Source organism: Octopus bimaculoides, chromosome 23 (genome assembly GCF_046866305.1).
Source record: "Octopus bimaculoides isolate indiv1 chromosome 23, ASM4686630v1, whole genome shotgun sequence".
NCBI classification, from domain to species: Eukaryota; Metazoa; Mollusca; class Cephalopoda; order Octopoda; family Octopodidae; genus Octopus; species Octopus bimaculoides.
The window spans coordinates 38,468,890-38,485,122 of NC_142950.1; the positions used below are offsets into that span (position 1 = coordinate 38,468,890).

Below are 16,233 nucleotides of genomic sequence, written 5' to 3' on the forward strand. Positions count from 1 at the left end.
TATCTGTTTGCCTGCATACCTGCCTGCCAGTCTTATTGTGTAACAATCTAATTACACTTTGTAACACATTTTGTTCCTGAATAAACTAATTACTGTTATGTGTAATCTTCTTTAATTTCAGCTGCATCACAGCCAGACACTGCAGCAGAGCAACAAAAGAAGCCTGCACTTAAGGAAATCGGTGTGCAAACTGATGATATGGGTGCTGACACAAAGAAAGACATGCACCCACCATTAACAGTTCAACTTATCGTAGAAGAGAGTCCAGGTAACTAAGCTGCTGTGTTCTCTATTTCACTAAAACCTTGTATATCCATCAGTTTGTGTGATTGCCTCTTTGATCATCCAACTGCCAGCTCAATCATTTGACTACCTCTCCAATGGACTATCAATCTATTTGTCTGTCTGATTGTCTGATCGATTATCTGTTTGCCTGCATACCTGCCTGCCAGTCTCATTGTCTAACAATCTAATTACACTTTGTAACACATTTTGTTCCCAAATTGTGTTATTTGCTTATTGCTTATGATGAAAAAGTATAGAAAATAGTTGCCTTTTCCTTCAAACTTTACTCTTGCAACCTGTTTGATGAGATTTTGAAATTTACCTATTTTTTTCTGTGGGAAAAACGAGTGTATTTATACATTTTCATTCGCATAAGATCAGAAAAATCAACAGATGAATCAACTTTAACATGTACATACGGTTAGGTTATATAAAAGCGAACACAAAAGTTCAAAAGTGAGTGGAATTGAAATATAAATTACTTTCAGATTCAGCCTCAAAAAAATCTCCCCAGTTTTCATTATATGCTCCATGCTAGCAGTGTTCAAAGTCCAGGATATCCTAATTAAATCACTTGCCTTACTTCATTAAGTATGTCTCCTTATTCTCTCCTTCAGTTTATCAAGATGGGCAAAAGTAGAATTGAACTAAGAATTGTAAGATAACAAACCATTTGTTAATTCTTACAGAAACTAAAGCAATGTTTCTGCCCCGTAGTAAACTACTTTCAGCTGAATGGAGTGGGTCAATTGAGAGTTTAGTATCATTGTCATAGAGACAATGAAATACCAGTGTCAAGGAATAAGTCACTGACCTCAGATTGGTTGTCCAGTATTTTGGCCATCTACACATTCATGTTGTCTGCACTTTGTGGTTAATCAAAAAAAAAATCACTCCTGACACTTTTATCCTTCTTCAACCTCATTACATTAGCTAGGGATCCCACATTGTATATTAAAAAACCCTTAATTACAATTATAGAGCATTGGGGGTTGGTAAATAAGAAGTAATCAGTGCTATGTTTGACTTTCTTTAATTTCAGCCACAGCAGGGTCAGCAGAGACCCTTGAGCCACAAAAAGAGGGTAAACCTGTTGAAACTGTAAGTGTACAGACTGAGGAGACAGCTGCTGACAGAGAAAAGCCAGTACTGTACGATATCAACATCCAAGAACATGCACGGCCAGAAAATACGCCACTTCGTATCAATTTCAACCTGCCTCAGCATACTTGTCCAAAATCAGCAGCTGAACCTCCTTCAGATGAGGAATCTCAAGGTATTTATTCCATTGGTCTCTCTGTCTGATTGTGTGTCTGTATTATCATATAAGTGTCAAAAATATATTATTGTAAAGTGCCTTCACAGTTTTAAAAGGATTCTATCACTGTATTGCATGAGATGGAGATTTTTGTGAACAGATCTGCCAGAAATTGCTCAAAATTGTACATCTCCAAATAAATCACCAACCTTTTAATGAGCACCTTTGCCAAAATCTTAAAATTCTTGTTGAGTTGGGCTTTAGGTATGAAGTTGTATATAATAGTCATTGCGTCATCCTTCACAACTATTGTCCTTAGCTGTTTAGTCCAAAATCTGTTTTTATTTCAGAAATACCACTTCAACCAGACATCCAAATTTTATATAGAAATGCTGAAAGTAATGAATGTTACCATGTACCATTGTCTTATCTTTTTATAATTATAGGAGACAAAAAAAACTAATCAATGCTATGTTTGACTTTCTTAAATTTCATCTCCACCAGAATCCTCTGACTCACAAAATGAAGATGAAGTTACTGATGGTGTGGGTGTACAAACTATTGAGACAGGTGATGATAGGCCGAAACCAGTGCAGTACAAGATCAACATCCAAGAACACAAGCGCCCAGCTACCTCACCACTCCATATTACTCTGAACCAACCTCGTCATACCTGTCCAGCATCAACAGTTCAATCCCCTCCAGGTAACATTTGGATTCTCAGTCCAATTTTGGGTCAGTCAGTTTGTCTGTTTGTTTGATCATCTGACCACCAGCTTCATTGTTTGTATAACTGTCTATCAATCTGTTGATTCATCTGATATCAGCTCAGTTGTTCAACTATACACATCTGTTTAACCTTCACTTATACAAGTGTTGGGAATAATAAAAAAAAAATCATTAAAAAAAAATAGATAAACTACAAAATACAAAATCATCAACACAAATATTTCGAGAAAGGGCAGAGATATTTTCTTTCTAAAGGACTCATGGTGATGACTTCACAGTTAAGGATTGGGGAAATATCCAGGTGTAAAAATGTCTGCCCGCCCCAACCAAAAAAAAGAACTTAAATGCGGATAGTGAGAGAGAGATATAAAGCACTAAAATAAAATAAAAAATTAACTTAAAAACTTGCTTAATTTCAGCTACACCACAGCCTGCCAAAAAACCTAAAATTATGAAGGACCTGAGTGTGCAGACAGGTGAGAATGGTGCTGAAAAGTCAAGCCCAAACCAGTACCAGTTCAATATCCCAAAACAGTCAGGCCTGGAATCCTCACCAATACGTATCCATGTGAATGTACCTCCTCATGACTGTCAATCGCCATCAACAGTTAAACGGCCATCAGTCAGAGACATCTCAGGTAAGTAAATTGGTCCAGTCCAGCCGTGTGTTTGTGTTGTAGTGGAAATGGTATTCCCCTTCCCATGTATCAGTGTCAGAGAGGTCAGCAGAAGTAGAGTCATTGTATGAGTTCTCAGTTGGAGTCAGTGTCAGTTCCATGTGATATACGAGTTTGAGTTCCTGCCAAAGTAGCTGTTTAAGAGTCATTGTCTAGCAGATGAGCCTCATCCCGAAAGATCTGTAGAGCTCAACCAGGATGTCCTGCAAACCCTGGGGGAACAAAATTCCATAATAACTGTTGAGGAATTAGCAGAGGAGTTTGGATTTGGACATTCAACCATTCATCAACACCTTCATGCCATTGGAAAAGTCAGGAAATTGGGTCAATGGGTTCCTCACAAACTTTCCAAGTTTAATCGCATGCATAGAATGAATGTATGCTCTTCTTTGCTGTTGCATCACATGAATGAACCTTTTTGGACCGAATAGTGACAAGTGACAAGAAATGGGTTCTCTATAAAAATGTCAAGTGCCTAGGACATTGGGTAAGGAAAGGAGAAACACTGGCACCCCAGGCTAAAGAAGGTCTTCACCCATGTAAGTTGTTGTTAACTCTTTTGTAGAATATGAAAGGTTTAGTCCAGTTTGAACTTTTAAACCCAAACCAAATGAAAAGAAAGAAGATCTACTGTGAGCAGCTTGAGTGGCTTAAGTCAGCGCTAGAAGAAAAATGACCATCTTTGGTTTCAAGGCAAAAGGTATTCTTCCATCAGGATAATGCTCAGCGACATACAGGGAGGATGACATTCCAAAGGCTGGAACAGTTTGAATGGGAAACGGTGCCCCACCCACCATATTCACCAGACATTGTCCCATCTGATTATCATTTATTCTGTAATCTTCAAAATCATTTGGATGGAAAAATATGAATCCTGTAGACAAGGTCAAAACAATACTAGAGGACTATTTTTCATGAAAGATATGTGAATTTTGGAAGAGGGGCTTTGCAAGTCTACCAGATAGATGAAAGAGCATTGTAGAAAATGAAGGAGAGAATATTTTAGATTAAAAAAGAACTTTGCTTATCTTAATTTTGAAAAATAAAAGAAGTATAAAAAAAATCAACATTATTTATGGGATGACAGAAAAGTTAAATAAAGAAGAACCAATCAATTCTATGTGCAAACCTCCTGTATTTCTTGCACAACTAGAGACCTCATACACTGAATAAAGAAGTGCACATTGGTTTGATGGTTACAGCATCACATTGCCTTTCCTTTTACAACTACAGAACTTGTGATTAATTTAAAAGAATTAATCAATGCTGTGTTTGAAACTTTTATTTAATTCAGCCACATTTATGATCAACCATGAGGGTTAATCATAATGTGATATATTTAGAAATAGTTATGGAGGGGAATGGCACAATATCTCATTGCTTTTTCACCTTAAAACTACAAAATAAAAAGAACTAATTAGTGTTACGAAGAACTAATTAGTGTTACGAAGAACTAATTAGTGTTACGAAGAACTAATTAGTGTTATGCTTGATTTTTTTTTTCCTTTCAGACTCATCACAGCCACCAAAACGACCTAAACAAGTTGGGGACATGAGTGTACAGACTGATAATGAAACTAGCAAATCAAAGATAACTCAGGCAGACAAGCATGGACATGTGTATATCAATGTGAAGGTACCTCCTCACACCTGTACCCTGCAGACAGCTAATCCCAACTTAGACAAGAGCACTCAAGGTAACTAAACTCCCTTGCATTCAGTTCAGCTGTGTGTCTGCCTGCCTATCAATTTGAAGGATTGCCTCTTTGATCATCTGACCACCAGCTCAATTATATATCTGTCTGTTTGTCTATTAACTGGTCTTTGTATCTATCTCTTCATCAGTCTGGCTGCATGTCTAACAGTCTGTCTCACATAAATACAGTCAAATCATCCAACCCATGCCAGCATGGAAAGTGGATGTTAAACGATGATGATGATGATACACACACATACACATGTATATATATATATATATATATATATATATATATATATACATACATACATGCACATATAATGGTTTAATGATGAACTAATCAGTGCTATATTTTATCTTTAATTTCAGCCACCCGAAAGCAATCAAAACCAGCTACATATAAGGGTGAAGGTATGCAGACCAGTATGGCATCTACTGACGATTCAAAGATGATACAGACTAAAAATCAGTATTATGTACTCCCAGATGGCACACCTTTCTATATCACTTTGAACACAGCTTCTGTCACCAATCAACAAGCAGCAACACAACCCAACTCTGTTGGCAAAAGTCCAGGTAACTAACAAATATGTAACATAGAAATGGAGAGAAGTTTTGAAATCAGCATGAAAAATTAGTCTCAAAGAGTTGGTCTGCATTCATGATGAGTATAATACATTTAATTTTGTTGGCCAGTGTTATCAATCCGATTGCTTGTCTGTCTGTTTGATCATCTGACTTCCCTTTTACTTGCCCACTTCACTGTTTAACTGTCTAATTATCTGTCTAGCTGTCTGCCTTCTAGGCACTGCCTGCCTCCACCTGTCTCCAAGAGCCTATGTTTTACTGTCTGTGTGATTGATAGCTTACATCCACATTGAGGGGGGGGGGCTTCTGAAAGTAATTCTGAGAATAATGAAAAACATTTAAAATGGACTATGAAAATAGGAAACTTCCCAACATAAATATTGTAGAAATCAGTTTATTTAAGGATAAATAATCTTTATTAAGGATTATATCATTAAAGACAAAAAAATAACCTGTATACATACTTCAAATCTCCAGCATTAACACATATTCCTGCAAACAACTCATGCATAAGACACATGTATACACATGGTAGTTACATAGTACATACACAATATGTGCAACTCACATGCATGCATACACACACATACAAGATACATATACATGCATTCAGACTACCACACATACATAGCACAAACACAGCAAATGCAAACACGAACAAGTTTGGCACAAACACATCACACAGACATGAAATAATTATAGGAAAGTGGTTATACACCATTAGGTGTACACCCGCTTTCCTATATTAAATTCTAAATAAACAACGAAACGCTGACTCCGAACTATCAACGCAACAATATTTATTTATGGTGAAAATTTGTGAAGCTCTGGTGCTGACATGTTAGAGAGCTCCGCTGTTGGACATCTGTCCTCGTCACCGGCCGGCGAGAAAAGAGAAAGAATCAGGGCACCAAACTTGGATATTGATGACTACGCATGCGCACAAGACAAGGCTTACTACATAATCATTAAAAACTAGATATTTATGCCTAAAAGAAGAGAAAAGGTCATGCAGACCGAAATCAGCTGTGATCGAACTGCTAACCACTCATGTACATCTGCCACTGAAAGTGATTCCATTATACCTTGTGTACTTATAGTTCACATTGTCTACACTGTATGGAGTCAACTCCTTTCCTGCATAATAAATAAAAACCATTTCTCTGAGGGTAGCAGAGTTGTCTCTGCTTTTCAGTTGACTAAAACTTTAGTTGATGTCAAGTTTATTCTGAACTGTCTTGATTTTAGGTTTGGCTTCTTCCAGGTCTAGAATTCTTCTCTACGTCTGCTCTAAGGAGTAGGTTATCAGCATATAGGAGTGGCCATGGACGGCTGGTCTTAATCTTCTCTGTAATATCTTAAAGAACTCTAACTGGGAGCCAAGTCATGTGGAACATCTTTTTGCATGCTAAATTCCCCATTATCAACTCTCACTTTTCTACTTGCTAAAACTTTGGTCTTTGCCTCGATCAATCCTTATTGCTAGAACTATAATTGCAGTCGTCATGTCCTTCAACCTGGTCATCATGGTGCTTCCCAAAATAAGCAATGAAAGTCACTAGTCAAAGACATTCCGTTGAGGTGATTCACAAAAAGGGCCTCATAAAACCCACTCCTTTTGCTCATTAGACAGTTCTGTTTATGGTACATATGCAAAGATAATAATTGCTGTTGCTTTACCTGCAATTAGCCGAAACTTAATTATTCTCTTACATTCTGTATACTTTAATTACATTACCTGTCCAATCTTCCCCCACCAGTATTCCTCTCGTAAACCAACGTTGTTACCTGCCCCTCCAAAGTATGTACCTGGTTTCATTACTGAAGTTCCTTTTGCATGCCATTTACTGTAGACATCTACTTGCCCCCACTCCGGCATCTCTGTACTTGCACAATTTTACCTTTCATTGTGTAGACGGAGATAATTACAACCTTGGGTTGTGACTAGTTTAATCCTCAAGGTCTGTCCTCTGCATTTGAAAGAAATGTGCATGTACTTAATGATGGTCAAGAGGTTCATGCACACTGTCATGTTTTTACCCTAACCATCCTATTATCATGTGTAGCATTAGCACGGTAAGGGCTAATCCCTCTCTCTCAGTTCAGCTATGTTTGATCTCTAATTTCAGCCGCTCAAAAGCAATCAAAACCAGCTACATATAATAAGGATGTAGGCATGCAGACCAGTATGACATCTACTGACGATTCAAAGATGATACAGACTAAAAATCAGCATTATGTACTCCCAGATGGCACACCTGTCTATATCACTTTGAACACACCTTCTCTCACCTGTCAACAAGCAACAACACAACCCAACTCTGTTGGCAAAACTCCAGGTAACTAACAACAAGCTACTCCTGTGTGATTATGTCAGATTACTTGTCAAATTGTGTGTCTAATCCCCTGATTACACTGGTCAGCAAGTATTTTTCATCAAGCATATGTCAAGGTGTACCTAGTGTAGTTTTTAACACTGGTTTCAAATATAGAAATTAGATTTTTGACATCATGTACAGATCAGGAAGTTTTTTGGTTCTAACTCATGCATTATCAAGAAATTCCAATTAATGACGTGTATGCATGCATTTCATTTACTTCATGGAAAAATACCTTTAAAATAAACTATGTTATTCATTGCTGCATAGTTCAGATGCAGTATTTCATCTTCTTAAATTAAACAATCAAGTTTTGTCTGATGAAATGGGTATTGTATTGCTAAAAATGATATTGTATCCATATGTGTTCCATAATGGCATCGCATCCGGAAGTATTTGGTTAGAGTTCTAGAGTGAACCTTTTAAGTACACAGCTGTACCTGTACATGTATCAATGTGTGTGTGTGTGTGTGTGCACGCGAGTGTATGAGTGTGTGTATATGTACATGCATATACATATATATACACACATATATACATACATATGTATACATACATACATACATATATATATATATATATATATATATATATATATATATATATATATATATATATATATATATATATATATATACATGCATACATATATGCATATATAATGGTTTAATGATGAACTAATCAGTGCTATATTTGATCTTTAATTTCAGGCACCCGAAAGCAATCAAAACCAGCTACATATAATAAGGATGAAGGTATGCAGACCAGTATGGCATCTACTGACGATTCAAAGATGATACAGACTAAAAATCAACATTATGTACTCCCAGATGGCACACCTGTCTATATCACTTTGAACACACCTTCTCACACCTGTCAACAAGCAACAACACAACCCAACACCATTGGCAAAACTTCAGGTAACTAACAACAAGCTACTCCTGTGTGATTATGTCAGATTGTGTGTCTAATCCTCTGATCATCAATCCGATTGCTTGTCTGTCTGTTTGATCATCTGACTTCCCTTTTACTTGCCCACTTCACTGTTTAACTGTCTAATTATCTGTCTAGCTGTCTGCCTTCTAGGCACTGCCTGCCTCCACCTGTCTCCAAGAGCCTATGTTTTACTGTCTGTGTGATTGATAGCTTACATCCACATTGGGGGGGGGGGGGCTTCTGAAAGTAATTCTGAGAATAATGAAAAACATTTAAAATGGACTATGAAAATAGGAAACTTCCCAACATAAATATTGTAGAAATCAGTATATTTAAGGATAAATAATCTTTATTAAGGATTATATCATTAAAGACAAAAAAATAACCTGTATACATACTTCAAATCTCCAGCATTAACACATATTCCTGCAAACAACTCATGCATAAGACACATGTATACACATGGTAGTTACCTGCACATGTACCCATATGTGTGTTCTTGTGTGTGTGTGTACATGCATACATATAGATATATACATGCATACATGCATAGTGAAAAAGAGAACACCTATTCTGAACTATTGAGAAATCTGCAGTCACTCTATCCAGATTACAAGTTCAGATTTATACCTGTGATTATTGGAGAACTTGGGTATATTACACACTGCCTAAATACCAATCCTGAGAAATTAGGCTTCTAAAAATCAGAAAGGAGAAAACTAATTCGAAGACTACAGATCCAGTCCATCACTGGAACTGTAAAAATCTGTAAAACTTTTGCAGAAATTTATCATTTAAATATATATAATCATGTCTAGATATGCAAATATATGCATGAGAATACATACAGAAAACAAAACATACAAATCTGCACATATACATACATATATACACACAAAAATACCCTGTTGTTGATGTTGAAATTTCAATGAAAGAGCCTTGGATCTAGGTTAGAAACTGGCTCTTTCTCTGTTGGCAAGAAATCTTGAAATAAAAATGAACAATGACGTACATACATACATACAAACATCCATACATACAAGTATACACACACACATACATACACGCATGCAAGTGTGTGTGTGTGTGTGTGCCTATGTATGTATGTGAGGCCTAACCAACAGGTATCGGGACTGGTGTTATAAAAACAAAACTACAACATGTACCAATTTGGCCTTTAATCTACTTCAAAGTAGTCCCCTTCAGAAGCCACACACTTAATCCAGCATTGTTTCCATTGATGGAAGCATTCCTGGAACTCATTTTCTGGGATAATCAGCAGATGCCTTGTGGCATTCACTTTGATTTCCTCAATATCCTGAAATCTTCTCTCTTTCAAGCGAGATCTGATTTTTGGTAAGAGGAAAGAGTTGCAAGGGGCAGGATCTGGGGAATACAGTGGCTGTTGGGCCTGGGGAATGTTGGGCCTGGGGAATGCTGTGCCTCGACAAAAACTGCTGCACTGCATGGGTAGGTGCATTGCCATGGTGCAATTACCTCTCACTGAACGCATGCAGTTGTGGCCTTTTCCGATGCATAGCATCCTGCAATCACTGCTAAACGCCACGGCAGTACTCTTTGTTTCCTCTTGGCCAGCTGGAGCCTACTCATCATGAATAATCCCCTTGAAGAAAATGGTCAACAGTTTCTTCACATTGCTTCAGTCTCGGAGAGGTTGGGAGTCTTCCACTGCAAAGATTGAGCCTCTGTTTTGGGGTCATAGCCATAGACACATGATTCATCACCCATTATGACTGTTTCTTTATTTTCAGCTGCCCAAAAGCAATCAAAACCAGCTACATTTAATAAAGATGTAGGCATGCAGACCAGTATGACATCTACTGACGATTCAAAGATGATACAGACTAAAAATCAGCATTATGTACTCCCAGATGGCACACCTGTCTATATCACTTTGAACGCACCTTCTCTCACCTGTCAACAAGCAACAACACAACCCAACACCATTGGCAAAAGTCCAGGTAACTAACAACAAGCTACTCCTGTGTGATTACGTCAGATTGTCTAATCCTCTGATCATCAATCCGATTGCTTGTCTGCCTTTTGCTTGCCTACTTCACTGTTTAATTTCTTCTCTCTCTCTCATGTGTATGTATGTATGTATTTATGTGTGTGTGTATATGTGTATGTTTGTATGTGGGGTCACTTATGAGGCTCTCATAAGTGCTACTGGTAACATGTAATCCAGTACAACCTGTTGCATGGTCGGGTTGCCGGCAACTAAACTGGCACCCCCACCAGGCTACCCTGGTGAGGGGGTTGCTAGAAACCCAACAGGATTAAAAACAAGACCTGTTGAAAGCTCGGATGGACCTAGTGCAGGCTCAACGGCTATCTGGCAATAGCACGGGTACGCAGAAATACCGGGATGGTGTCCGGCGTGCTGAAAGACCACTGGGAGTGAGGCACCCCTCAGCTTTTGTTGAAGCATGTTTATGTGGGGAAATATCTGTTTGCTTGAAAACAGGTGATAGGAAGGGTATCATGTAGAAAACTTGCCACAATGAACTCTGAGACCCATGTAAGCATAGAGAATGGACCTTAAAATGATGATGATGACGACGATGATAATGATGATGATAATGGCTACCCCGATCCAGAATTGAAGACAGAAATATTTCAGTTCATGAATGTCACACCATCCCATTGTCTCTTCTCTTTTAACAACAGAACTTAGTGATTTAGTGAAAAACTAATCAACTCCATCTTCAATTTTTTTTAAAATTTCAGCCAGTCCAGCCCAGTCAAAGAGATCTAGACTGAAGGAGGATGTAGGTGTGCAGGCTGATGAGATATCTGACAATTCAAAGATGACACAGGTCAACAGTCAGAACTATGTGCTTCCAGATGGCTCGCCCCTCCAGTTCACTTTCAACAGGCCACCTAACACTCATCCAAAAGCAACAGTGCAACCTACTTTGAATAGAAAAATTCCAGGTAACTAAACCACCTGTTTCTCTGTGCAGCTGTGTGTCTACCTACTAATTGTCTGATTTAATCTCTTATCTGCCAGCTTGCTTGGTTGCCTGTCTAATCATTTATCAGTTCATTTGTACCTCTGTTTATCTGAATGTCGGGCCTGCTGGCCTGACTACCTGTCTCACTGTCTGTCTGTCTTTTGGTTTGTGTGTCAATTTGATCATTTGACTCCCTGTCTCTCTGTCTGCCTCCTGACTGTTTGCCTGCCTGTTTATCTGTTTGTCTGTTAGATAGACTTGTTATCTACATTTTAATATTTTCCGTGGCTACTTTGCTTATCACTGTCTGGCTGTCTCTTTGTCTCTGTTCAACTGACAGAATGATCATTTGTGTTTTTGTCCATCAGCCTAGACATATAATACTACTGTCTGCTTTCTGTACATACATATGATTAATGGCCTGCCTTTCACTGTTTGTATGCCTGTCAATCTACACCAACATTGGAGTTATCTTTCATTAAAGAAATGCTAAAAGTATTTTAAAATATTTCAAAAACAACCCCCCACAAAATAGGAATCTCATTCACACAAATATTGTCGAAAATAGCTTATTTAGGAGAATATACATCCTTATAAGGATTATATCAATACAGAAAAATAACCTTACACAAGGAAACTGTTCATCCGTGTAGAAACTGTTATATGTACAAACATAGCGCATATACAAACACACACACACCACACATATGAATACACATGCACACACATAATGTACACGCCCATCCAAGTCATAAATACATAATACATTCAAGGTGCACACATACATGTTTTGTACAAACATATCACATACACATAGGGATGTGTTGTTGAAAATAAGATATTTATTTACACATATTACTGATACTGCTGTGAGAGGTGAATAAACAATATCACAGGCTGAAAAACATTAGCAAATATGAGTTTTTCTAAACATTCCATTAAGTATCTTCCAATATTCAACAACCCTGGCAACTGAACTCAATACCACCAGGCGTTTTATCTGGTGCTCTACTGTTTCTGACAGTGGCCACCTAATAATAATAATAATAATAATAATAATAAATACCTAATAACTGATGTATCAATCGTAACAGATGACAATATATTTCTAAAAGAAATAGAGAAACTATTGAACTGCTAAGATATAGAAATCAAAATAACTCAAATGTGGAGCCTGGAAACAGAAACAATCCCGATAATAATAAACGCTTCAGATGTGATAAAAAAACATGCAAACAAATACATAGCAAAAACACAAGGACCTATGAATATACATAACTTACAACCCTTGACCCTGAAAAGATGAAAAGCAAAGTTGACCTCAGCAGGATTTGAACTCAAAATGTAAAGGGACAGAAAAATATAGCAAAGCATTTTTCTAACATGCTGAGGATTCTACCAGCTGCTGTTATTGTTGCTTTTATAAGTTTCCCCCCTTTTTGTAGCATGTTGGTGCTGCTGTTTTAGGGTTGACAGCAGTGCCAACCTTATATATTTTGCCCTCTGCTGTGGACAGTAGATCCTTAGGTTGTGATTGGTACCACATATGTAGTATTTAAGTCTTTCCCTTTCTACACGCAAAAGCAGATGGTTACTGTTTGGGAGCTTGATCAGACTGGAAATGCTTTCAAGTTTTTCCTGGTACATTTGGATCAGAAGCTCCATCCCTTTTCCTGATCAGCTCCGATCCTCTCCAAGATGACTACCTTGTCCTTCACATCGATCAAAATCACTACCACCACTCATCTGGTGTTTATTTCCAGCAGCATTATTCAACATCCTCATTATCACTGACTTGCCTATGTATGAACAATGACAATGAACTATCCACTGTTGATTAAGGCAGGATTGGCGCTTTACTTTGTCTTCGGTGAGGAATTTAAACATCCATTGTTCCACATCACCAGGATTGGTAGCTGTTCCTCTATAGCCACACTTCTCTGAAACATTCTTCCACCAGCACATATTGCCTGTGCACCAACATTTATGCCGATACATATTACGATGAATTTTTTTACATTCTACATCAAATGGAATGGCTGATAATGACTTTTCTGCCATATTCTTGTATGAACTCTGATTTCTTTCAATTGTTTTCTCTGTGAATCAATTGTTCTGTGGGTCCAGCTTCACCAACAAAGGAGTTAATCCCAGCAGCAGCAGCCGCCTTTCAATAGCTTCTGTTGTTGCTACAGGCTGCTTCAGTGGAAGAGAGGATGGTGTTGAGGTAATTTTAGATGTTGCTATTATTTTTGCCACTTGCCATGTTATTGTTGTTGTGGTTGCTGCAGTTGCAATCAGCATTGCTATTTTTAATTGTGTTGTTTTACTATTTCTTTCTTATTGGCTGCCATATGGTGTCATGCCCTGCTCTCCATCCAAGGAGGATGAAGTGCTGTTGCCACAAATAAGCTTGTTGACAACCAAGATTTCAAAGGAAATGTTCATCAACTGCCAAAACTCACCACTTTCAAAGTGTTGTGTTTCCAAGAAAACGGAAATCAAGTAAATAGGAATGGCAAAAAAAGTCAATAAAACAATATAACAACATCTACACAAACAGTATTTGTTTGAAATTTATATATTCATTTCTCTCTCTCTTTTTCCTTTTATTTATTTTTTTTATCACACTCTGCCTTTACATATATAAAATATAAATGTAAATATGTAAGTATATCAATTTACAATACCAGGAGGTCTTAAATTTCTCGACCAAACAGAATCCGAAACAAAATTAGGTATAAAACATTGGTGATAACATGATTTAGAATCCTAGTGGAAACCTGATGAGTAGCAAAGGAAGCAAACTAGAAACCAAAAATCATCAAACAGCACTTGGAATAAACTTTTGGTAATACAGAGTTAAATATTAAACAATTTTAAAAATATACATGCATAAGACCAGCAGTCTCTCCTCTCCATGCCATGAAATGTTATCCAAAGGAAAGGCAAAGGCACCAAGTGACGTCGCAACTCATTTCTACAGCTGAGTGAACTGGAGCAAGGTGAAGTAAAGTGTCTTGCTCAAGAACACAACAGAAAAGCCTGGGAATTAAATTCACTATTTCTTGATTTTGAGCCTGACCCCCTCACCACTGAGCCCTGCGTCTTCACACACACACACACATTGATTAGTTATAGGACTAAATAAAATCAACACATAAGTGGAGACATGTGGCTTAGTGGTCAGGGTGTTGGACTCATGATTGTAAGATTGTGATTTCAATTCCTGGACTGGACAATGCATTGTGCTCTTGAGCAAGACACTCTTTCACGTTACTCCAGTCCACTCAACTGGCAAAAGTGAGTAATCCTGCAAGAGACTGGTGTCCCGTCCAGGTGGGGAATATTATACATCATTGAAACTGGGAATGGCTCGAGAAGGAGACATTTTATTTTACATCAACACAAAGGACGCCAGAAATGGCTAGGTACAATAACGTAGGGTTCACAGTGAAGTAAAACAACAAATGAAAGTATCATGTTTTGGTAGGAGACTTGTAGATATGTAAGTCCCAAATCCAGTTTAAACCATAGATCCAACTCAGGACTGGTTCTAGGAACAGTGTAGGTATAAAAAAAGAACACAAATAGAATTTAAAACTTTGGAAGAATTTTATTGATGCATTCATAGATTACATCACAGCATTTAATCCACCATCTTCAGGTAAAATTTTAAACACATATAAACAGGTGAGATAATACCTTGATTATGACAAGTCCAACCAACGTTTTTAGATAAGTGGTATTTTAAAAAATAATATTTGAATTCATAGAGAAATAAGGAGTGGCTTTGACAAGGATGTGAGCAGCAAAGAGATCAAATGACTCTATCAATTCAAAATATTTATCTTAAGAAGTTTATAGCCAATCCTGGCTATGAGAACAGACAAAAATCACAGAGATGCTGTAGCCAAAAGACGTATTTTAGGTCATGAAAGGCAGGAAGATGAAAGTCAATTGAGTGAGATAAAAGAAAGTAAACATCAGGGCAGCAGAAAGTCATAAAACTCATTGCCTTTTCATGAAGGTAGATATCCACCCTGACCACCACCACCACCACCACCACACATGCATACAAAGTTATCAGTGAAAGTAATGTTCATATGTGGAAGATGCACAGGGGCCATAAAAACTACAGATACTCAAGAAATTGATTTTCTCAAGTGCTCCAGAGGCTCATTAGAGGTAGTGGATAATTTCTGCTACCTGGGGGACCAAATTAGTCATGGGGGAGGATGCACAAAGTGTGTAATAGCTTGAATAAGAAAATTGAGAGGGTTTTACCACTGTTGACAACCAAATGCTTCTCTCTCAGAGTAAAAGGAAGATTGTATGATGCAGGTATGCAAAACAGCAATTCTACATCATATTGAGTTGTGGGCTCTGAATGCAGAGGACAGGTAAAAACTGGAGAGGAATGAGGCTTGTACGCTTCATTGAATGTGTAAAGAAAGAAACGTGTGTGTAGTGGTTAGCGATCTATATATGTATATGTATGTATGTGTGTATATATTTGTGTGTGTGTCTGTGTTTGTTCCCCCACCATCGCTTGACAACCGACGTTGGTGTGTTTACATTCCTGTAACTTAGCTGTTCGCCAAAAGAGAATAAGAACTAAGCTTACAAAGAATAAGTCGATTTGTTCCACTAAAGGCGATGCTCCAGCATGGCCGCAGTCAAATGACTGAAAGAAGTAAAACAA

At 37.6% G+C, this 16,233-nt stretch overlaps 1 protein-coding gene across 1 annotated transcript in view; it reads left to right on the forward strand.

Annotated features, from left to right (window-relative positions):
• Positions 1–14,114, forward strand: part of LOC106883301 (uncharacterized) — a 37,950-nt gene extending 23,836 nt beyond the window's left edge. Inside the window, exons 8-18 of the mRNA XM_052975907.2 lie at positions 122–268; positions 1,328–1,561; positions 2,048–2,248; positions 2,692–2,910; positions 4,461–4,646; positions 5,018–5,224; positions 7,366–7,575; positions 8,325–8,534; positions 10,323–10,532; positions 11,302–11,507; positions 13,874–14,114. Coding sequence (XP_052831867.1) covers positions 122–268; positions 1,328–1,561; positions 2,048–2,248; positions 2,692–2,910; positions 4,461–4,646; positions 5,018–5,224; positions 7,366–7,575; positions 8,325–8,534; positions 10,323–10,532; positions 11,302–11,507; positions 13,874–13,939 — 2,096 coding nt within the window. The 3' untranslated portion in view covers positions 13,940–14,114. The remainder of the gene's footprint in view (positions 1–121; positions 269–1,327; positions 1,562–2,047; positions 2,249–2,691; positions 2,911–4,460; positions 4,647–5,017; positions 5,225–7,365; positions 7,576–8,324; positions 8,535–10,322; positions 10,533–11,301; positions 11,508–13,873) is intronic.
• The last annotated feature ends 2,119 nt before the right edge of the window (positions 14,115–16,233 follow it).